This window comes from Callionymus lyra, chromosome 10 (genome assembly GCF_982586985.1).
Source record: "Callionymus lyra chromosome 10, fCalLyr1.hap1.1, whole genome shotgun sequence".
Lineage (NCBI taxonomy): Eukaryota > Metazoa > Chordata > Actinopteri > Syngnathiformes > Callionymidae > Callionymus > Callionymus lyra.
In genome coordinates, this window is record NC_141827.1 from 24,225,687 (window position 1) to 24,250,560 (window position 24,874).

The 24,874-nt window shown below is 39.2% G+C and overlaps 2 protein-coding genes across 5 annotated transcripts in view; one reads left to right on the forward strand and one right to left on the reverse strand.

Moving 5' to 3' along the window:
* The window catches only part of LOC148071018 (zinc finger E-box-binding homeobox protein zag-1), a 31,323-nt gene extending 20,227 nt beyond the window's left edge, over positions 1–11,096 (forward strand). The window contains exons 3-8 of the mRNA XM_087801315.1: positions 4,519–4,722; positions 4,791–4,984; positions 5,091–5,202; positions 6,168–7,363; positions 7,431–7,614; positions 8,691–11,096. Of these exons, the coding sequence (XP_087657441.1) occupies positions 4,519–4,722; positions 4,791–4,984; positions 5,091–5,202; positions 6,168–7,363; positions 7,431–7,614; positions 8,691–9,211 (2,411 nt within the window). The 3' untranslated portion in view covers positions 9,212–11,096. The remainder of the gene's footprint in view (positions 1–4,518; positions 4,723–4,790; positions 4,985–5,090; positions 5,203–6,167; positions 7,364–7,430; positions 7,615–8,690) is intronic.
* A 2,233-nt stretch (positions 11,097–13,329) lies between these two features.
* Positions 13,330–24,874, reverse strand: part of arhgap9 (Rho GTPase activating protein 9) — a 42,623-nt gene continuing 31,078 nt past the window's right edge. For 2 of the 4 annotated variants that reach the window (XM_087801855.1, XM_087801857.1), the window contains 10 exons: positions 24,702–24,797; positions 24,176–24,274; positions 23,979–24,084; positions 23,519–23,638; positions 21,951–22,049; positions 21,055–21,132; positions 20,797–20,850; positions 20,192–20,326; positions 19,386–19,491; positions 13,330–14,958 (listed from right to left, as the gene is read on the reverse strand). In XM_087801855.1, coding sequence (XP_087657981.1) covers positions 14,772–14,958; positions 19,386–19,491; positions 20,192–20,326; positions 20,797–20,850; positions 21,055–21,132; positions 21,951–22,049; positions 23,519–23,638; positions 23,979–24,084; positions 24,176–24,274; positions 24,702–24,797 — 1,080 coding nt within the window. In that variant the 3' untranslated portion in view covers positions 13,330–14,771. Of the gene's footprint in view, positions 14,959–19,385; positions 19,492–20,191; positions 20,327–20,796; positions 20,851–21,054; positions 21,133–21,950; positions 22,050–23,518; positions 23,882–23,978; positions 24,085–24,175; positions 24,275–24,701; positions 24,798–24,874 lie in introns of all 4 variants that reach the window. The other 2 variants (XM_087801854.1, XM_087801856.1) reach the window with 2 other exon arrangements.

A 24,874-nucleotide genomic window follows, 5' to 3' on the forward strand; every position in this document is an offset into this window, starting at 1 on the left:
CTGCTGGCATCGACTGTATCCTCTCGTCCTCAGTCATCGCCGGGACCTCGTGGGTTTTTGTGGCCAGAGGTTTAATTGCAACACAAAAATAAACGAATAATAGTAGATTAAAAAAAATGTTTTTAAATGTAATTTACAAAAACCTAATTTAACATAAACCATAAAAACATACGATTTGAAAACCCCAAAAATCTATTCAGTGCTGTTGAATTTCAATATGGTATCGTGAAACAAAAATATTGCAATATATCGATATATACAAATTTCAAGTTAAATAGACAACAGTTTTTGGTATTTATTACGCACAGACATACTATTGTGTGTGGAAACATGTTTACGCTGATGCAACAACCGCCGCACTCCACGACGCCTTCAAAGCCTTCCACCACCTCCTTCATATCAGCTCCTTGTGATTCCACATCTCCCATACAAGTCGTCCGTCTCCTTTGAAAAGGCAGCCTTCTGAAAGCATGACAAAAGAACTCATCCCACACAATGTCACAACATTTCCCCGCATCAAAGAGGTGACGTTACGGCAGTGAAATCGGCGCAGCACGACGCAAGGCTTTGCCGTTTTTTTTTTCTTTCTTTTTTTTTTTCTTTAGGCCAGATCAAAGGCTCACGCGGCTCGCCGACTTAACAATCACTTAGCCGCCTCGCCTGGTACCACTGGGCCTCGCCTTGACGAGGGTTCCTTACAGTTACCCCGGCTTGTCGCTCTGCCACATGAGAAGCTTGAGACATCTGCAAACATTCTGAAAATCTTCCCCGCTGTCGTCCAAAGTGAACCTGACTGCTGTAAGCCGAGGTAGGAGGCATCCACTCGCGCCTGGGAACATCTGAGGGTTCCGCTCGCTCCGCTCGGCCGGCATCGAAGCAACTCCTAATATATTCGGGGCGACTCATTTTTCTGAGTTATTGTTATTTATTCGAGTTGCACTGCACAGCTGCAGGAGGCAGTCCGAGGGAAGGAGCGCAGGACCTCGGCCGCCGGCGTCAGGATCATTCATTTGTGACAAAACAAAGAACCAAACAAGCTGATTTTAAACTCCTGAAGATTTGTGTCTCCATGGCAACATTGTTAGTTCCCTCGAAAATCATATTTGTCACAAAGCTCTTGATCCTCACGCAAACTATATTATATTGACGTCAATGATAGAGGAGGGAATTCTACAAATTCCAGAGGAGAATCAATTTAAAATAGTCAATTCTCCAGTAGCAACGGCTTTTTAAAAACAAATCTACTGCTCAAGACATCAATGACCCTTTTTTTTCCATGAAGCTGAGAATTATATATTTTTTTGCTATGTTTTGTGTTGTAAAAGTTGATAAACTAAAGTAATATACCGAAATGGAACTGATTGGTTGCTAAAGTACTGTATTTAAATTATACGTTTATGTCGAAATATAGGTGATATGCTGGGCGGCAAAGCATTATTTGAGTTGTTTAGGATGGTCACCGTTACTGAGAGTGTTGTTGAGAAGAAGTGAATTCTCGTTTTGATCTTAAGCTAGGCCACCTTTGATGTATGTTCAGGCAAAGAACTGAAAGCTTAAGTTAACCATCGATACTTTAAATAGAGACTAACAATTGGCTCCTTTTGAAATTCCTGTTGCCTTGTTTTGAGTCAAACATTTTGGCTTCTCACTTGATGGAGTTTTACACCCTGATCTATGTGGTTATTGTCAAAATACATCCACTGGCCAATGACTCACCGCTGACTCCGCCTTTGGAACACAATAGAAACTTTTTCCTTAAAGCACAAACATGGGTCTTATTCATCTCAGTCCAACAAATTGTCAACAGAAAATATTTATGTTGAATATCTTGATTTAGAAATTATATTATTTCGCAAAAACATCATGTATTCTTGAAGAAAATTCTTGTCCCAGATATTTAGTAACAAGACCATGACCATGAGTCTTTAAGATATTGGTATCATACCTTTAAATAATAGGGATTTCACTTTTTTCATTTTATATTCAAACTGTTAATGGAACATTGAATTAATAATAAAATATTAAAAGATAGATTGACAATGGTCATTTTCATTTGCATAAATAAAATGGACAAGTCCTGTGGACAATTATGGCAGAAGGCGGCAGGTGTTCTTTTCTACTTTTTTATTCAAATTTCATTTATTCCAACAAAAAAAGACCTTTTTAAACTTTGACATCATCTTTACCACCATCTTACTGACAAAACGTACTCATTTTTATACGTAAAGTCAGCTTTTATTTCGAAACATTGAATGTTTTTACTGCTTAACAAATCCTGGTTGGATATTGGAACGAAAGTAAACTTCGATTGTAGATACAAAATTTAGATTCAAAGAGAAAAATAATGGTAAATTCTACCGCTTGCATTGTTATAAACTTACTAAGCTTATTATTATAAGTTTATAACTCAGTTTAAAATCTCTTGATTCAACAGTTGAAGAAAACAACAACATTTTGTTTAAGTGCTGATAAAGATAAAGTGAATATTCTGTAAACAATAAAAGAGAGGGAATATTAAATCTGGATTTTAGGTGTTTTATGTTCAAACACAGATACATTTTTATTTATTCTCTGTAAATATGACCCTAAAAAAAAACAGCAATGACATTAAATTGTGATCATGTCATCTTCTTAACATTCTGATATTCCTAGCATGGGTGTTTAGAGCATGTTTTGCATCAATAACAGATATTGATTCATTGTCTTATGGGCCGTTTACGATCATATCACTGCCAGGACTTTTGTCGTACTAAACCATAAGACAGAGGTCGGGAATGCTTGATACTGTTCTGCCCATTTAACCGCTGACTCAGACCGTCAGTGGCCTCATTCCTCTAAAAACATATTAACATGGCCGCACGATATTTGGAAAATATGCTCAGTACTAAAAGTGCTGTTTTGATATCCAGATGATTACAACGTTGTCTTGCATGTAAAAGTACAGTTTATATTTATTCTGCGTTCGTTTCCAGGGTTTACGTGTGTGTGAAGCTAAAAAAAAATTGTGTTACCTGTGTCAACGAAGACACAATAGTGTATTTAAAAATGAATAAATGTGTTTTCTTATGTTTGAATAACACATGAAAACATTTGAATAAGATTATCATGTCTATATAATCCACAGGGATTTGTGGATTTGTGTCTGTGTGGAAGAAGTGCATATAAATTATTCTCTTTCCATATAAAAAAAGTTCTTTAAAAAGCAAACGAGTGAACCAGAGACTTATAATGTCAAACACGTTCATCCAAACACATAAAACCACACATTATTTATTTTAATCCCAAAACTCTGACCTTGTGACAGAACGAATGAAAACTCTTGCCAGAACATTTTAAAAACGTTCAATTATGTCAACATTAATCAGATTTCTATTGGACCGGCTTGGCTTTAAAGTGCACTGTTTGTTACTTTTGTCTGCAGCGAGTTAATGCGTAAGAAGACGAGTGGAAATGAGGTGAAGCGTGTCATTGGTAATCACTTCCACAGCTCATGTGTATAGAGTATATAGTGCAGACATAAACAGACGCTCAATGAGTCAGGCTTTTTTTTTCTTTTACCAAGGACCTGCTAAATATCAACGTGGAATATATCGATGCCTTCTGAAAGTAGTTTTCTTTTTTTTAATTCCTGAGAAATAGGTTTTGGGTTAAAAACAACAACAACACATTGAAGCAGTTATCAAGGAAATGAATTAAACAATACCAGTGATGAAAAATATAATTTCTGCGTTAAGGAGGATTAAAGGAAACTGTGTGTGAGTCCAGTATATTCGACTCATCCGAATATAAAAATCGTTACATTTAGAATCTTGATTTCATTTGAATTATTATTATTATTGAAATGTTTTTTTGTTTTTTTGAAACATTTCATCTTTTTTTTAAATAGTTGAATTCAATCATTTGTTAATTACAATAATTATAATTGTCACACGTACCATTTTGATTCAAAAAATTCGAAATACATATTATAAATTCAGTATTTCTTAAATTTAATATAAAAAGGTTGCTATATTAGTAACACTACACAATACCAAAAGAGTTCATAGCTACTTGATCAAACTATCAGCCTATCATGGTGGCCCTGTAGTGTATTCTGTATATACTATTATTCAAAAGCATAATAATAAGGCTGAAATATCAGGCAATACATGACATTTTAGATACATTTATTATTTATTCTGTCATAATAAAAAGATATTAGTTTTGAAAAATAATAATTACATTTAAAGATATGGGTATTTTTAAGAAATAAATGATCCAACATTAAGAGAAAAAAAAGCGTGAATGGGAAATTTAAAAAAAAAATATGATGCAAATACAGGGATTGATAATCAAATATCAGATAAATAAAATAGTTAAAAAGGTCATTAAAAATGTATAAAGTTAAAAAATGTCTTCTAAGTGAGAGATGAACTGCTTCAGCTTCCATCCATGATGCACATATGAATATGATGAATATATTTTCTAGTCTAATTTCTGAAAGAAGGTTTTCTAAACAAGTCTATATTAATCCTGCAGGTAAGAACTCCCACAACGAGCTAGAAGACCTGGCACACTATGAGCTGTTAGCCCGTCTGAGGAAGACCTCATCTTCCTCTGGGTCGCTGGACCACCGGATACAAAACGGCTCCCCAGCCGGGAACCAGGCGGGAAGCAGACATGAAGATCTTCCACCTGCCATCTGGTCTCCAGGTGCTCAGCACTGCTCACCTGAGGTGACAGGTGAGTCACGAACACACAAAAACAAGTTCTCTGAGGAACAGTTTTCTAACTTGTCTTCTTCTCACCAGAAGCAGGGATGAACCCACAGGCGTGTCCCTTCTGCCACAAATCCTTCCAGCGAGGCGTCCTCTTGAGGGACCACATCAAATACTGCCAGGAGAGAGAGAGCGGTCACATGGTGTGTCCTCTGTGCGGCTACACCGTCACACACCGGGCACAGATGGAGCGCCACCTCGCGCTTCACAACCAGGTGCAGGACAAGGTGAGTCCAGCACGAAAATAAACTTCCTTGATGCTGTTCCTTGATGAACGTATTTTTATTTTAAATAGTGTTTAGTTCATACTCAAGACAAGTCATGTGATTCTAGAGCACCATCGGCCTGGACCAAGGCATGGAGAGCAGGAAGTTCAAATGTCTGCAGTGTGGGAAGGCGTTCAAGTACAAGCATCACCTCAAAGAACATCTTCGCATCCACAGCGGTGAGAAAACCCTCGTCTTTATTGAAGATTTTCTTCATCTAAATTTAATAAATAAACAATAATCAAGGCATGTGTAGCTCTTTGTGAGCCTGGGCAGAGAAAAGCGCTTTACAAATAATATTTACTTTCGTACCTAATATATGTTCTCTTTATATTTGAACCCCCTTCAAGCAGTTTGATCCTTTAATTATTTTCGATGATGTCAGTCCAGTGTCTTATGGAATAAATGGTCTGTTTAAACGTTCACACAATATGCAACACAATTTCAAATTCATGACTTAAGAATCAGTTCGAGGTACTTTTGTGAAGCTGGAAATATTCATGTGTCTCACATCTGTCTGGTTATTTGTTTTGAATAAAGCATTATTTTGAAAATACAACAATCTGTAAGACCCACTACACAGATTGTTGAATTTATATTGCTCCGTAACCCTTTTATCTAGTTTTTAAATTTGACTTTTAGAATAATAGTTTAGAATAATTTTCAGCTATTTCCATTTCAGCCATTTGTACAGTAGGTGCGTCTCCAAGCTGCCACCACGTACTTAAGATTTTTACACAAAATTATGAATGCTTTTAATATTTTTTTAAATTCATGGCTGTGTTTCTATTTAACATGCCACGCGGCAAAGATCACATGTTCTTGATAATACAAAAAAACTGCTTCCTTAAGTTTTTAATGAAGAAATACACCCGTACAGGAGCCAAGGCCACAAACAGCTATAAAAACATTGTTTCAGAAAACTTTAAATAAATACATAAATGAAGGCACTATAAAGTGTAGCTCATTTTTAAACAGAAACGCATAAGAGAAGTAAAAATGCAAGCAAAAATGGCTTTAAATTGTTTTTGGATGTGAATAAATATGTGAAACATAATTAAAATGGAGGTGGTTCCAGAATCAGTAGTTGTTTCTTCCTCACTTAAATATGGCGTCTGAAATCTCTTCTTTCTCTGGTGAACAGGAGAGAAACCCTACGAGTGCTCCAACTGCAAGAAGCGCTTCTCTCACTCCGGCTCGTACAGCTCTCACCTCAGCAGCAAGAAGTGCCTCAGCAGTGGAGGAACCTTCAACGGCCAGGGCTCGTACCAGCACAGCTTCTTCCCGACGTCTCCCCCTGCTGGCCCGGGGAGGAACGGCAACGACAAGACCTCACCCGTGGCGTCGCAATCTCAGAAGAACCCCAAACTCCCCGGGAGAGCTCTGGACGAGGAGCAGAGCTCCCCGAGTGGTTACCCGTCGGAGCTGGCGCAGCTGTGGGACCCGTCGGCCGAGCTGTCGCTGAGGGCGAGCGTGTTCAAGGGCACCACGCTGCTGCCCTACCTTCACTCCGGCACCAAGTTCGAGCAGATGCTGCAGGAGATGCTGCACCGGGAGATGAAGACGGAGACCGGGGAGGGCGTGGAGGAGAGGAAGGGGGCGCCAGAGTGGAAGTTCTCGCCGGGGAGGTCGGGCGACGGGGAGCGGGGCGTGCTGGGCGTGAGCTGCCGCTGGTGCTCGCAGCTGTTCCCCAACGTGGCCGTCCTCCTGCAGCACGAGCGCTACCTGTGCAAGGTGACCCGCGACCCGCCGGACAGCAAGGACCTCGCCCACTCGCCCCCTTTCTTCAGGTCCGACAACGGCTTCCTAGGGAGTCGCTCGCCGTTGGAGAGGCCGGCCTGGAGCTCGGTGCCGCAGCAGCTGCTGGTGGCCATGCACTCGCCTCGCTCCTCCTCCTCCCCCAACCACTCCTCGCCTCAGGCCAGGAGGAGGAGGGTCTCGTCCTCCGGTCTGGGTTCTCCCGAACTCGCCTCGCCGCAGGAGGCCTGGTCGGCTCAGAACGAACCTCTGGACCTGTCGCTCCGGAAGCATCTGGGCGAGACCAAACCCAAGAGCGTCAACGGGAGCTCGAGCCGGCAGGACGTGAGGGACTTCGGGAACTCTCAGCTGAAACACCTCAGTCCGACCTCGGCCCTTCACCCGCTCTACAGCGGCTCACCGGTCTTCCCGGCCTCCTTCTACAACGGGTTCAACATGGCCGGTCTCGGGTTGCCGGGGTCCCACCCGACCATTCCCTTCAGCCCGCCGGGCGGGACCCCGGGGTTCCTCTCGTCCTACATGATGGAGACGGAGGCCGAAGCCGCCCTGCAGAAGATCCACCAGGAGAGACGAGCGCTGATGGTGAGTTCTTCTTCTCCCGCTGCTCTCAAGGTCACGATGGACTGACCTGTGAGCGTTGTACCTGCAGGGGGAGGTGTTGAGCAGAGGAGCCCTGGACTACCTGGCGCTGATGGACGAGGGGTTGGACGGGGACGGAGGGCCCGGGAGGAAGAGACTGAGGAAGACGGACGAGGGACTCTACGCCTGTGACATCTGTGAGAAGACCTTCCAGAAGAGCAGCTCTCTGCTGAGGCACAAATATGAACACACAGGTGAGCAGCTTTAGAGTCCAGAAGGTACCAGAACTTCTGCAGCTGGACCTCCCAAACATAGACCGGATTCACCTGCATATGAGTCAAGAGCTGCAGGTTTCTCTGATTCTTGAAGTATTTATTTTATTCTATCTTTAAAATCAGTATATTAATCTATTTAAATGTGGTTTTATATTAAGTTTTTATTCAGTTGTAACCTTCCATTATAACATACAGTATAATATCATTATTTACTACATAAATGCACATTGATTTATTGTTGATTGTATGATAATCCTACAGCTGCCGTATGAGTTCACTGAGAGGGAATAAGACAAAGTTCACGAAAGAAAATGACTCTTAAATTGACTTAATTATTGTTAGAAGATACTTTAAGAGTGAGTATTACTCAAAACCTCTGGTTTTCTTCAAGTGATACTATTACACAGTCAAAAACCCACAGTAAAAGTTGAACAAGATTAAAAAATATATATTTCATCTGGGAAAATTAGAAGAATGAAATCACTCATTTTATAAATACACAGATCATTAAATATAAATAAAAAGTCAGTATTGTACAACGTTCTTATATTTAATTTAAAGGGTCAAAATTGAATTAATTTGAATTTAAAAAAAATACTTTTGAAGTATTGGAATAATAATACCATACTATTATGTGTTAAAAGAAAGCATTCATTTTGAAAATATTGGTGTTTTTTTTAAATTAAATTATTTAAAAAGAACAAATTCTTACAAAATAGAAATTATTGAATTAAATGATTGGAAAATAAAAGTTAAATGCTTAAAACAGCAACACAATCAAGGAATCAAGGTTTCTATTCAAACTTAAATTCAACTCAGTGATGGTTTGTTATCCTTTTTTAGGTCAGGGTTGTGAGAGAATGTGTTTGTGTCTTAAGTTCAGCTGCGTCACACTAATTAAGCGGTCGAGAGTCCATCTGATCAAATATAATCAGGCTAACAACGACATTTAAAAGCTAGTTAAGTCCCATAATGCACTGCAACAGTCGAAGCTCTTCTAACAGTTTCAAGTGTTTGCTGCACCGTGACTAAAGTGCGACGTCTCTGCTCCGCAGGCAAGCGTCCACACGAGTGCAAGATCTGCAAGAAGGCCTTCAAGCACAAGCATCACCTGATCGAACACAGCCGCCTGCACTCGGGAGAGAAGCCCTACCAATGTGACAAGTGCGGCAAACGCTTCTCCCACTCGGGCTCGTACTCGCAGCACATGAACCACCGCTACGCCTACTGCAGCAAAGACCAGGACCCGGACCAGTACGGCGAGGACGTCCCCCTCACGCCCGGGGGCGGGGTCGGCATGGGGGGCCACATGTCCCTGGAGACCCCTCTGTCTCTGGAGGACACGCAGACTCCCCAGTCCTTCCTCAGCGACTCCAGTCTGGACGGGGCTCCGGAGACCCTGAAGGAGGAGGAAGGGGGCGACGAGGCGGACGAGAGCCCCTCGGAGTCGCACGTGGACAGGAAGTCTCCCGGGTCCTGCTCCGACAGGAAGCACATGGAGCGGATCTGGGACGACGACTTGAACAAATGTGAACTGAGCCTGGACAGAACTGAATTGCCCAGAATCAAGACTTGAGTTTGAAGCAGGTTATGTTGTAAATAAGTCATAGTTATGTTAACAAATTTACTCATTTTTATACGTATATTCACACCAAACGGCCTTAAATGGAACAAAAGCCTTAAAAACTGAAACAAAGATTGTACTCTTGACAGCAATATCACAAATAAAACTTTATTTGTCAGTTCAAAGAAACATTTTTTTAAATACATGGTTTTATAAATTCTATAAAAATAAATATTTGTTAAAAGCCAAAGCTCAGATAAGTCATATTTAAACTAGCTGAAGTAGCTAAACGCTCAGGTTTCCTCCCTCTGTTGTGTCTCCAAATTCTTCCTATTTTGTATTGGCATAAACTTCAAAATGTTTTTTATTGTCAGTGTCAGATATATTTTCACTATTTAAAAAAAACACAATAAACAGAACTTAAACACAAGAACACAATTTGTGGTACATTATTAGCTAAACTTAGTTTCATTTTCTTTTAAATTCTGGCTAAACTAACTGAATTTCACGCACGCTAATTAGCAATAGCTCAAATGATAACACGAGCAAACCTACAAAAGCATTTTTTAGCTTTATTAAAGCTATAATTTAAACCTGGCTCAGTTAACTTAACTTAACCACATGTGTTTAACAAGCTACTCTTGGTTTCCTCCTTCTAAATCGTCCTTATTTTCGCAAGTGTTAGCATAAACTAAACTAGCTTTAATGTCATTGTCGGATCAACTTTCACTATTGAACATTTTACAATAAGCACACAATTTATTTTGTCGCTTTTAATACAAAAGCCACACATTTTTTGCTCAATTGTAAGGTAAAGCTCCAAAGTTAATTTTAAACTTAAGTAACTTATATCAAGCTACTTAGCAATAGCTAGCTAGTTTGAAACGAGAGCTATATGTGTTTTACAAGCCTCCTTGCAAATTGACCATTAGGATAAACTAACAAAGCTTTTTTATCAGATCAATTTTCACTCCAAAATTTCACATTTAACCCTTATTTTAAGAAAAGCTACACAACAAAACACACCTTTGGTCCATTATGAGCTAAAGGTCAAATTCTTTACTTTCAAAATTACTTTTGAACTTTCGTTTAAAGTAACTTAACTCAGGCCAGTTAGCAATAGCTAGCTAATCCCAAACGAGAGCTACAACAAGCTACTCTTGGAGCTCTGGTTTCCTCCCTTTGTTGTGACTCCAAATTGTTCTTTTTTATGCTGATTTTAGCTTAAAAATAGCTTTATTTGTCAATACAAAGATCAAGTGCCATGTTTGAAATAAACAAGAATGTATTTGATGCTAACACGAACAACAGTAAAGAATGAGGCGCTAAAATCCTCTCAAGCTAACCTGCAGTAATAAGAAGGTTTTTCTGTTTCTGTTGCTTGAAATCGACTCCAAATCGTCCTTTGTTTCTGGTTAATACTTTAACGTAAAAGTCGGTCCAAAGCTGAAAGTCATTTGGACTCTGAATTTGCCAAGTTGTCGTTTTTTGTTTTGGTTGAAGAGTCTCCGAGCATTAATGCGATCGAAAAGAAGAAAAAAAAAAAGGCCTTTGTGTTTGTGATGAGAAGCATGTGGAGCATTTTTTATTCATTTTGCAAACATAACGCAGAAGAGTGCACTTTTAAAAAACGGCTCTCATGCGGAGAAGTGGTTGGTCTGGAGGTTCTGCTCTTCAGGAGAATAAAAGAGTTTGAACATCTGCATGATAACTGACCTGAACGTGTCTCGAGTCACGCGGTCGCTCTTCACACGATGACTCTGCTGAGGTGTGGGGGACGCGGGTCCAGACTCAGGACTTTAACTTCCGCTTTCACGTCGGTGTGGCTGGAGGTGAAGAAGAAGAAGAAGAAGAAGAAGAAGAAGGTGTGAAAGAAGCTCTCACAGATGGTGTCTGCAGAAAGAAGTGCAGCCTCATCCTGCACTTCCTCACCTTGTTTGTCAGCGTTTCATCAGAAGTTATGACACTTTCAATGTTATATATTTTTTGCATGTTTGTGCAGATTTGTAATAAATTGTACAGAATTATGACCCGTGTGAGGACGAGTGGAAATGTTTGTATGAAAGCCAACATTTTTCAATGTTCAAAAATATATTTTTTAAACTCTACATTTAAAGAAAATTGTAATATGGTATAAATATAAAAATGTTAGTATGATAGTGAAACAATTTTCATATTTAATTTAAAGGGCTATGAATAAAAGAATATTGCATTTAGAGAATGTATTTTTTAATTTCTGAAATAACAATATTCAAGGTCAAGGTTGAAAATTAAAATTTTAACGCTTTTGTTGTCTCTGGGTCGTATGCAGTGGTGGAGGTCGTTCGCCTTGACCCAGAGACGACACAAGGGATACCTCAAACACGTTCATGTAACTGTGACCCTGAGAAAACACAAGGGTTAAAAACAAAATCAACCTTTAAATGTAAAAATTATTGAATTGTATTTTTCAATAAAAAAAAAAACAAGTTCAAATGTTACAAAAATAAAAATTATATTAAAAAAATACATTTTAATAAAAATAAATTCAACATTTCAACATTTCTCAAATTCAATCTTATACAAAGAAAGGTAATATAGGTTATATATGTAATGTTAAATTAGAATATTTAATATTCTGATGGGACTGATATACTTCCATCCTTTTTTATAATTTTTAAATTTGTGCCCGTTTAAATTGAATATAATATTCATATATAATATTTATGTTGTATAATAGTTCAAACGTTTTTTAATTGATTTAAAAAGCTACGAATGAAACAATATTAATGCTATAAATAAATATATAAAAGTTTGAAAATATTCCAATTAAAAAATTCAATTATTAAAAAAACAAAAACAAGTGCACTATTATACAAATTATTGAATTAAAAATATGTGGTAAATATTTGAAAACAAATCCAATTGTTTATTATGGGAGTTATTTCATTCAAATAAAAAGAAAAAAATATTTAAAAAATGACAACTTTTCAACGAAAGAAATTCAAAGTTCTAACGTTTGAAAAGTTTAATTCAACCATTCTATTTTCTGATGACACTGATATACTTCCATACTTGATGCATCTTTGAGGAGTTAAAGCCAACACATTTCAAAGTGGGACGTCCCCGGTGTTACTCTCTGCTTTTTAATCTACTTATTCTATAAAAACTGGCATCATTTTCAAACTAAGAGTGACACCTAGTGGCCTTTCAATCTGTATCTCGATGAAAGATTGTTGGCCCCTTGTATGATTTACTGATCTACAACAATACAACTACCTCCCTGAGGAATCCACTTTAAACATGTTGCTTTGAGCCTTCACTTCCTGTTCACATATTTAAAGCCCGGCTAGAGGGCCATATGTGGCCTTTGTTTTTTTTATAGTGGCCGCGGCCTCTGTCATTGTTGAAATTAGAGTTGGATGATTTTGGATTAATTTAAAACTAGGGGTGTTTATTGTCGAGAATTTGGCGATAGGATACGTACCCAATACAGTGGTAAGAATGCGATATATCTTGATACTGTAGTAACAAGGATATATTTGTAGTATCGTCCGAGTACTTGACTCTGGTGCTGCAGAATTTACAGACCGCATTACTCTTGACGAAATCGTTACTGCTTTAAATTCTACTCTAGTCTACTGTATCCTCTTGTCCTCAGTGGGATCTTAGCCGCTTTAGCTTTAGCCGCGGCACAAGCGATGACCGCTGCCATCTAGTGGCTGGGAATTTAATCACAACACAAAAATGGAAAAATGCCGCAAATGTTTTACGTTTAAAAAAAAATTACATTATATTATTTTATACACAATTAAATAAAATATAAACATAAAATGTGATGCATATGTCCTTGAAACCAGCTCAAGATGAGTTTGAAGTTAGTTACATATGTTCGGCCTCCAGACTTAAACCTCGTCCGTCTTCTCTGCTCTTTTGTCGTCTGCAGCCAAAGCCACAGTCAATATGAAATTACCAAAAGCCACAGAGATTTGTGGAGAAGCCACTTTTGTTCCCTGATAAAAACATATGCATTTCCTCTTATTAAAAGCAGCGTCCAGACTAATCACCGGGGACGCCATCGCCGCCTATCGAGCCGCCGCCGCCGCCGCCTCTCACGCAAAGTCCTCGCCCGACACAGACGTCACAACGGATCACATGATCTCTGTCTTTTTATTAGAGGGCAGTCAAAGCAGGTCCATGAGGGGGCGCCGACATCACTGGAACGAGGGTTGACATCAAAGACAGTCGACGCTATTGATTTTCTTTTTTAAGGAATAATCAAAATAAAGAAGGTTTGAAGGTTCATGTACAGGTTTCACAGTTCAAGGAATAAAGTCTTATCATCCGTTCAAGAGGAAGCACTTGTCATACATTTCAAACATAACGTAATGCGTACGATTTCCATCATTTAAAATTCAGTTGCTAATCGATTAACAGTTTCACAATTTAAACCTTTACTTGTTTTTCTAAATCATTTCATTTTAGTCATCTCTCTGTACAATTTCTGTAGTTTATATATATCATTTTAAAATAGTTTCATATTTATCAAGATCATTAGATTAAACCTAGTATATATTGTTTCTTTATTGTATCATTAAAAAAGGTAAGAGCAAATTTTACACTTCAAATGTTTCTCTTTATTTTGAGCTCATTTATATATCACTTTATATATTTGAAATTCAGTTTGAAAACTGTATGTACTAATATATAAAATACAAAGAGGACATTTTGTTTTTTAAAATTTGACTTTGTGAAAAATAGCCTTTACATTTTTCCATTTCATTTATTTTCTTTTATACTTTTTCTTAAATTTTTATTTTTATTTAAACTATTTTTCGATGTTCATCATTATTGTCGTCAAACATATATTTATATTTGCCTTGTTTACTTGGTATTTTGCAAATCAACATTTTTTTAATTTTTATTTTACCATTTTGCAATCAAACGAAAAACTTTTTATCAGCAGCAGCTTTTTCTTCACTTTTCATTCTGTTTTTTTGCAACTTCTCCTTTTAAAAACAAAAAAATATCACATTTAATTGTTTATATTTAAGAAAAAAAAAATTATACATATTTTTGTCATTTTTAAATAAGCAGTAGATTTAAATATGATTTAATTATTTCCTCAACATGTCTTCACTCTGATGATAAAAACATGAACGTTGCTTCCTTCATGAAGTCGTCACATTAACAGCAGTTGTAACATCTTCACTCCGGGGTCAGGAGGTCACGAGGATGTGAGCAGCCGTCGGGTCTCTCTCCCTGGAGCTTCACAGTGAGACAATGACATGATGGACAGGAATAGTAAACGAAAACGTGACGTGCAGGATGAAGAGTCTTGACTTTTATGGCTTCTGTCCGTCCCACAGCTGATAAGGAGTGAAGCCGCACGTCTGCAGCGACATGTCTCCGGCGTGGAGTCCAGATGTCACCATTAGCAGTTTCATGTCCTTCTTCTTTGTTTTTTTTCAGCCAGTAATTATCGTTTTTTAAATCCATTTTTACACCACATGAGTCAACGGGGCGATGGCTGTTTTGGTCTGATCCGCAGGAGCGCTGGAACCCCTTCCTCCTCTCTCCCCCCCACGTGACATCAGGACGGGCCTCTGGTCCCGAAGATGTGGTCGAACTCGCTGAGGATGAGCTCCACTGCCTGATTCTGGTAAACCATGTTCACCGCCATGTTGCCATTGTCACGCTCGGGGCGCATCAGGGTCGGGCCGAACACGATGCCGATGTTCTGTGTGGTCATGCGGTTGACGTCTGAATGTTCTAAGACTCTACGGAGAGAGAGAGAGGGAGGGAGGGAAAACAGATGGAGGTTTTAGTGTCGCCACACTAAACATTTGAGAAACGGAAAAACATTTTCTTCTGGGGGAGAAAGTGGCGTTCGCCTCTCGCCGAGGACGACCCGGAGACGCTTTAACGACTTTCGCTAATTAACCCGAGTGTTTCGTGTTCGGTCGACGGAACCAGCGAGCGACACATGTCCACGAGGGAAAGATAAACTGCCGTGTCAAACTGGCCGGTCCAGTTATGTTGCCCTTAGATGTTGGTCTGATGAAGCTTCATGAAGAAGTGTCATTATTGTCAGAGTCCACTAGATGGCGGTCTCTGCACTATCATCCTATGTTTTGAACAACTGTTCACATCATTTTTAAACTGATGGCGCCACCTACAGACATCTAAACAACAACAACACTGTTTCATGAAGCTTCATCAACACACTACTACCTTAAATTATATATACGTTTACCTTAAAATACCTGCAAAACTTGATCGTCTCGAAGATGACAAAAATGTATCGTTTTGTCTTCACTCGTGAGTCACAAAGCTCAAGTCAACAACCCTTCCATGACCAACTTCATTAAATCATTACAGAAAATTTGATTCAAATGCTTCTAAGAAGAGCGAGAGGCTTTGGAGGAGCTGGAGACACTTCAGTTGTCACGAAAAAAAAGCAATGTCACTGTTCTAACACTGGAGGGAGTCAAATATGTTCAAACTTCTCCCACTTTAACTACACAAAAGTCACACGGTCAATGTGAGTGTCTTTCAGGATGTACCTGTTTTTTCTCCTGCACATTTACTTCTACATGTCCATCAAAAAATCGGTATCATATATTTAATATGCAAATTAGTACTGATTGTCTGATGAAACTTCATGAAGCAGTATCATTATTTTCGGAGTCCACTAGATGGCGGTCTTCTTTGTTTTGAACAACTGTTCTAATGAAACATCACATAATTTTTAAACTGATGGCGCCACCTACTGACCTCTAAACAACATTACACTGCTTCATGAAGCTTCATCAGACCATCACTAGATAACAGCTTAGCTATCTCGGCTGATCGAGGAAACAATTTGGTATTAATACGTTTGTTGAAGTTTCTGAAAAGTTTGACATAAGCTTTTAAACAAATCTCATCTTTTGCAGTGCATTATGGAAGTTAAGAGTGAGTGGAGTGGATTCTATTTGTCAGTGGGTTACTGATAATGACAATATTACGACTGTATAGACTTTAAGATTTATTTTAAGTTTTTTCTCCTTTGATCTATGCTATTTATATTTGCACTTTGTTATCTCTTTGCACTTTTTATTTGCACTTTTTGTTCTTGCTCTTATGAATCTATTTTTATCTGCTGTGAACTGGAAAAATAACTTCCCGAAGGAGATCTCCAGAGGGATTAATAAAGTCTATCTAATCTAATCTAATTTAAACAAACATATTTTTGACGTGAAAAGGAGTGGTCGTTGTATGTAATTGTAATCGTGTGTTAAACTTCTAAAGGCAACTTTTCGACACAAATGTTTTGAAACATGTTTAGATTTTCAAGGATTCTAACTCTCTACATGGATGTTCAAAACAACAACACTGGTTTCATTGCTTCGTGTCGCAGCCCCGCTAACAACGTAGCATTAGCAAGCGCAGCAGTTAGCAAGCAAATCTAAAAGGGACCCATTTTCACGAGTGATCGTAAACATACCAGGATTGGCCTACAACCACAACAAGGCCATGTTTACCAGAAAACCGTTTAATCCTTGTGGGATATTTTCATGCAACAGAAAGTTGAAAGAGAAAGTTTTACGACACCTAAAAAACTGCTAAGCTAACATATCTGCTAAAGAAGGAAATGCGAACACCCATTTTTTTTTTTCAGATCCTCTCAATTTATCCTTAGTTTAGTGTGTATACCATGTGAAGATAACAAACTGAATAGTTTTTTTTTTTTACCATATTTATTTTAATTTGTATTAATATTGTGATGAAGTGGATTTCCAGGTACACCGTGCGCCCCCCAGAGGGTGCGGAGCGCAATGACAAGAATAGCCAGATCAAAGAAGGTGAAAACTTTTCTCTTGAACTACGGAATCGTTACTTTTTTAAAAGTCATCTTATTCTTTGACATATCATTTACTTTTAAAACATTACCGTGTATAATATGTAGATTAAAATAGTGCGAAGAATATTCATAATTTTCCTTTTTTTCTTAACTGTCCAGTTAATGTATTTGTTTGATTATTGATCTGGTTAATGCCTTCGTAACATCACAACGTGTCCAACAAAAAGTTCATATTTTATTCTAAAACTTGAAAGTCTGATGAATATATTTCAACAATACAAAAGTCTGCCAATCATTTTTTTTTTCCTCACGATGACCTCTTCAACGGAAAACATGGCGTCGCTTCATTATGAAGCTCGACGTTGCTGACAAACGAGAAGACGTTCTGAAGATCTGCTGCTGGATCTCGGCCACCCCGCTGATGTGTGGCAGTGTTTTCGTACGAATGTTACCATGCTGTCACTGGCGATCACCACCAAATCTTCCTGCGACGCTGACGTCCCGCCACAGAGTTCAATGATGCGCGTCTGTGGACTGTCATCTTCTTTCTCCAGAACCTCCCTCTCCAGACTCTTGTTTTTCGGGACATGTTCATGTGCGGATGTGTCCACCTACCAAGTGTGTGTCGTGGAGGCCGCACTCAGGAATGGGTTAAAAGCCGCAGCATGAGGCATTCTTCTAAAAATGCCATTCCCACCAAGCCACAGGAGCAGCCAGCAATTGCTCAAAACTTCCACATTAAAAGGCGAGGAGGAAAATAGAGAGAGAGGGAACGAGCAAACAGAGAGAAGGAGCGAGGTTCCAGTGGTGGCGGCGGTGGTGTCGGTATGCCTTCCAGCAGACGAACCACAAGGCTCCCATGGGACCTTCCTCCCAAGAAGGAAAGTGAGGGATGGAGAGCGAGGGAAGGGCGGACGATGAAAAGGAGGGATGGAGGAAGGAAAACGACTGGTAGCGGGCCAGCGCGAGAAGAGGCGACAAGAGAGATTGAGCTGCGAGATACCAAATGAGAAACAGAAGAAAGGGCAGGAGAGAAGGACGGAGTTGACAAACCCACCACACCCTGGCACCGACATCAGCCCCAGAACACGAACGCTCAGTGGAAGGAAAAACCATAGGCGGTAAAAAACACACTTTTTATGTACTGTAGAAGGACCTGGCTCGCACACACTGCTACGCCATTCATCTTCCTCCAGCCTTTTCATCTTCACAAGGACTCAAACTTAACAACAGCGTGGTCCCGATACAGGCCTGGCAAGAGCAAAACGAATTCCAGACTGTTCAGAGCGAGGGAACGACCCCCTCTTGTGGTCGACGGTGATTACAGAAGTATTTGATTTCCCTGCAGCAGCATCTGGTTCATGTTTGACATCAAGACACGAAGCTGTTTGTCTTCTGGACAAACCAAAACAACGCAAAACCAACATGCACTTTTTAAATTCCCCTGATTCCTCTCTTTATTTGCGCGTCCCTATTTGGACATTTGATCTCAAAGCTTGTGTTGATATCTTTGATATTTAATGGCATATCTTTGACCAACATGTTTGTAAGCATCTATTTTTCATTTTTTACAATAAAATCTGATCAAGCTATTTAATCTAACTTATGAAATATCTATTTATCATCGCACTATATAGGATTTTTATTAACATCTTAAACAACATACGAGTATGATTCATGTTCGCTAAGAACAATAAGAACAAGCAAATTTAGGTTTAGCTTTAATCCAAATCATTTACAAGTGTTCATTCTTTTGTTAATTAAACTGTGATTTTAATTTGTTGTTGTTTACAACAGTCAGAATAATAAACTCTTAATGTACATTTTTAAATAAGGTGAAATAAACTTTTTTGGTAAATAACAAGAAATATTTATCCCAACAATTATGACTTTTCTCTTTGGAATTTCATGTTTTTCCCCTTATATGAGATCATTTTAAAATGTACAACATGATATTTGCATAATATACTCCCTCTTTTTAATTTAATGTATTCTGCCGGGTTTTTTTTACCATATAAAAAAATTAAACCAACTTTAATATAATTAAAATTATCCACATTTCCATTTTTCCCCACAAAAGTATATTATTTATTTTGTTGGTCAGTCAACATCGACATACAGTAGAACTTTAAATATCTTAATTACAACACATCGTCTAGGTTCTCCCCTGCCTCTCTCCCCAGGTAGCTTGGATAATCTCCAGCCCAATATGAGCTAGTTAAAGAAAATAATAAAGAAGATGGCTGATATCGAACATCGTTGAAGTTGTGACTTCAAACCTTCATCTCACACCAGTAAGTGATGGTAACAATTAACTAAGAAGGGAAGAGATTCTGACAAAGTCATTTGTTTTTCTCTCACCGTCTGAGGTGGCGGCACATGAACTTCAGCGTGTCGTGGTTTGGAGGCGGCATGTTGAGGATGAGACACTTCAGACGGTCCACTTTATCCATGTAGTCCCTCATCTCTGCAACAGCCGGCGGAGAACGCTTATTATTTTTGCATCAAGACCAGCGGCTTCACAAACACCAAGGGCTTACGAAGAAGAATTGTTATTGTAAAAATAGACAGATGACCCAATAGAGAGTACGCTTCTTTTTAATATTCAAAACTCTTTGACATAAAACCCTTTCCATAAACCTGACAAACTAAGTTAACTTCATCATCCTAGAAAGAATAGAAAAGCACAAAAGAGCGAAGACCTCTGCCAAGCAGATCTTTTACATCCAATTTTTTTGGTTGTTTTGTTTAATCCTACTACCCTACATTAATTAAATCTACATAAATAGATACCTTTCTAGGCATTACAAATATTCTCACAGCAGGTTCCAGTAATGTCTGGTTCTACTCGAGGTTTCTGCCTGTTAAGAGGACAGTTTTTCCCTCACCACTGTCGCTCATTCTGATTTGCTGTGACTACATTTTTTCTGCTCTTATAGTGTTATTTAAACTGTAAAGTGTCTTGAGGCAAACTGTTGATTTGACACTTTAAATAAAACTGAATTCAAAAGTTGCACAGCACTACCGAGAGCCACAATTTTCCAATCGATTTGTGGATCTAAATGGTAATTTATTACTACAAAAAACATCTGCTTTTATGATAAAAAAAACTGTTTTAAAGTAGATAAGAAAGTTAAACACAGATGATAAAAAACAGAGTGACTCACTGATGGTCTCCACGATGTCAGTGAAGAACCCGTATGGTATCAACGGTTCTGGAAGCTCGCGGAAGAAAAGTTTTAAAGCTCCCGTGATGACATGGATGTCCTCCCACTCGCTCTGGTCCAAGTTTAGCTTTTCCTCTGAGAAAGGAAAAAAAGGAGGTGAACTAAAACCTTGTTTTCAAAACGAATACACTTTATCAAAGTCATTCGTGAAAGCAGAATAACGTTGCAGAAGGAAGACAAACCCGACACAGAACAAAACAATTCAAAAAAGGGACACTTTAAAGAAAAGTTTAGGTGCAGCTCTCTCTGTCTTCCGCTTGGTGGCAGCAGCGCATTTTCATCGCGTGCTGAACAACCTGCTGTGCTGCGTTACATCAGAAAAGTGAAGCAGAGAAGCCTCGGGGGTCACACGCACGCATGCTCTCGTGCACGCACGCAGACACAAACTTCCCCTCGCACTCAGTTAATGGCAGCCAAAAAAACCACCAACAGTTCATCTGTGCTGCAGCTGAAGAGGTTCTGACGGACGCCCCAGCGACATAGATGCACATGAAAAGCAGGCAGAGACGCAGGCAGACGTTCGAGGTCGTTGGGTCTAAATCTACCTTGAACCAACTCTGCTGGGAACATGTAACGGCCATCAGTGGTCACTGCTCGCTCTGGAAAAATGAAGTTATAAACACCTTGTTTGACCAAAGAAAACAAAAAGGAACCGCAAACAGAAATCCAACTTGACAGGCCGAATTATTTTTGAATTTTTGAAATTGAATTATTGATGAACAATGCAAGAATATTTGCACCACAGCTCTCCGGTCTAGTGAGGATCAGAATTCTAAAACACTGCATCGTCAAAAAAAACTGACCATGGTTCACCAAGAAGCGAAGTTTCTGAATCACTGCCAGGTTTCCAGAAACTCTGTAGATGCCGTCAGTGTCCAGACCTGCGAACAAAAAGCAGAAGATCAATCGAAAGATAATTGATTTGAGGCAATTACAAACGTTAATACTGACATGGTTGATAAAGAACCTGGTACTTAACACAAGACATTTAGCCCAAAAATAATACTGACAGAAAAGCGGAACCATATTCAAAGTAAAATGTTTGATAAGGATATTTCTCTGTGTTTTCTTTTATTTTCTAAAACAACATTTGTTGAAAAATAGACATAGCTTCTACTAGAAATCGATAACCATCCTTTTGTTGTGTTCTATGAAGGTTTCTGCCTCAATAATCATTTTTCCCCATTGAGATTTAAAACCCAGCTACAACCTAACAACTAAAACAAATCAATGTTAATTATTGTTGTTCATTCAAGGTTATTTTAAGGTTACTAGGTATGACTTTATTTTTATTATATTGGTTTTTGAATAAAGCAAGTTGTTTTGTTCATTCATTTGATTTTCATGAAGTCATACAAATTTAGATTCTTTGCAGAGGTACCTGTTGTCTCTGGCTTTTTCTGGTTATATTTAAACTTAGTTGTGCATTTAAAAATGAAGTGCAAGTTATTTTCATGCAAGTGAAGTGTGTGTAAATCTTGGTGTATACACTGTGAATGCATAAGAAGCTCCCATTTAGAGATGAAAAAAATCACAAGAGTCCGATTCCAGTCAAAAGATTGATTTCTCGCTCTATGAAATATTTATCCGTTGCTCTGAATAAACAAGTCCATTTTCTCCCATTTAGATCTGCGTCAGCTGCCAGCTTCCTCATTCTGTTTGTCTGAGTTCACAAACATCCCCCTCGCTCCCCTCGTACCTCTCCTCTCCACGGTCTCGCTGCAGATCCTGACGAAGCGAGGGACGGTGCACTTCTCGCGCTCGCACAGCATCTCCAGACGACAGCCGAACACCTGATCTGAGGCGGGAGAATGGCTTTTAAGGAGGATTCTGCATCAAATACCTGCGCTTGTAGCAGGACATGATGTAAGAGCCTTTTATTTGTGTCAATAAAGCAGATGGGTTTACTTCTCACTGCAGGAGGAAACTCAGTTTGAACAGAGGTGGTGATGCAACTCAACATCCCTCCCTCATCACCCACTGTACATGCTATAGAAGTACTTTGAACTTTAACAAACTCCAGCGGACTTGGTTTTATTCTCTCGTCTTGTTTCAGAGACGCGGGAGTCTGTGTTCTTAGGCTTTCTCCACCCAAACAATAAAAACAACCTTTTTTTTTCCCCCTCGCTGCTTTTAAGAAGACAATCCTGAACAATAAAACGATGCAGTTTACATGCCATGTCTGTAAGTGGCACTGATAGACACAAAGTCGTGGGAAAGATAGGTGCTGTAAACAACCCAGAGAAATTAACGTGATCAAAAGAAAAAAGGAGAGGAAAAAATGTGACTGGAAAACTTGAATAAACTTGCTTTTTTCTAATGCAAGTAAAACATTACATTGCAATTATTCTACAACATTGAAGATAAAGGATACAAGTTATTTCATGAAGATCTTTTTAATTTTAATTTATTCAAATATTCCATATTTTATTTGATCTCTTAAATAGATCTTGGACTTCTATTGTATCATCAGTATGTGTCTGTTTGTACAAAACTCTCTATTCATTGCAATATTTACATTAGAAAATTAGCTTAAGCCCCGCCTACTGGAGATTAAATCTTGTCTACTATAACCACACCCACTCTGCTGTGATTGGTCAAGCATCCAGGTTTGTTACCGCATGTCATCAATCCCTAAAGTCTCCACCTCCAAGGTACTCGTTGTATAAACAAAGCGTGGCGTGATTACAACTGGCTGGAGGAGTGAAGCCTTTATTACATCATAATAAGCGTCTCTGCTCTCATAACCTCTTATTCGCTGAGATTTCAGACGGGTGAGAACTTTATAAAATGATTACTTTACAAACAAAAACGTGGTCATGATGAGGAACTTATTGCATTTTGAGAGTTGATAAATAGTTGCACTTTAATAAATAACTTTTACTAATTTTACTATTTAAAATGGAACTAGTAATATTTAATAAAATGTATTTTTCTTTATGTTGGTTTTACTGACCTCAGAGGGGGCATATACAGACAGTCAAAGGGCCAGACAATTTGCAAAGTACTTTAGATTTAAAAAAAAAAAACGCCCCCTAGTGCCTGAATATTTAGAGAGTTTGTTCAGTGGGTAGAATGGACATGTTTTAATCAGCAGTCAGGGGAGCCCCTCTTTTCTTCCGTCTGTCCATTATTCCCAACGTTTTAATCTTCCTCCAGATAGAAAATGTAAAATTCAAACGTGGACGAAAAGAGAAAAGGCTCAATCCTGCAGCTGAATGAAGGATAGAAGCATTAGAGGAGCGGCAACATCAAACGGAATGGTACCTTTAATGAGGCCCTTCTCCTGCAGGGCCTGCAGAGGAGGCCGCTTCAGAATCAATTTCTTCAGACGCGTCTTCACTCGCTTCTTCTCTGTGTTCTCCAGGTTGGACGACGAGCGGGGGACTGTGGAGGGAGCAGAAGAGGAGAGGGGGGAATGGGAGGAGCAGGTGAGTGCGGGGCGACCGCGAGCTGGGTTGGAGAGCAGATGAGAGGGGATGGTGGTGAGGATGAAGAGCGGGAGCGCCGGTCTACGGCGGAGGTGCGACAGAACGGAGGGAGGGATGATTTGCCACGGTGGCCATGTGAAGATATAAGTGGGCTGCAGGGAGGACAGGATGGAAGAGAGAATGGAGGGGTGAAGGAAGCCTGGAAGTCGAAAGAAAATAGTGATGATGACGATGGAGACGGACCGGCGTGGAGGGGGGAGAGGCGGCTGATTGAGAGGACGAACGAAGGAACTTACGCGTCGTCCTCTTGTCGTCCTCGTCCCCGCTTTGGTCCAGCATCTCCACGCTGCCCGCTCTCCTCAGAGAGTAGAGGAGGACGTTGTCCAGAGGGTTCTCTCTGTCCTGCGGGACACAAACATTTGGATTCAAATCGGTTTATTTATGAGTTCTATGAAACCCTAGTCCAGTTTTACATTCGGAACTCGAGTCTCACCAGTCGGTCGATGACGCTGTGGATGGTCCTGTACCATTCGTTGATCAGGGAGTCCGTCTCCGACTGCAGCAGGAACTCGTTTCCGGTTACTGTCCGCAACTGAAACACATTTGACATGAATCCATGGGAAGAAACAAATAACCGAGCATTGATTGTTTGTTTGATTCTTCTTTCATTCAAGTTATATTATTTTTATAGGATATTCATTTAATTAAAAAAAAAAATCCTGTATTTGGGCAATAAAACATGTTCTCACGCTGTGATTCTTTTCTCCAATATAGTTTAATTGCTTAAACTGTAAAGTGTCTTGAGATAACTTTGTTATGATAAGACCCTTTAAATAAAACTTAACTGAATTCTAGTACACACAGACAAACACATTTTATTGTTTGTAGATTTCATTTGTTTTTATTTTGATTGTATTTTTTAATGGAGCCTGAAAAAGCTTCCATCTTGCCTTTAAGATAACAACGTTCAATGAATATACCAACAATGCTGGACTAAAAGGGAAGCACCTCCTGGTTACCTTAAAGACGTTCTTCTTGCTGGAAAGCTCGTTGGCCCACTGAAGCTGAGCCCCTCTTAAATCCACGCTGCTCTCCGGTCGACTGTTTCCAGGTTTCTATTTTCAAACGGAGATCTTTAATAATTTAATAATGTTTTTCTTTAACAGCATTAGCTTAAATCGCATGGACTCAC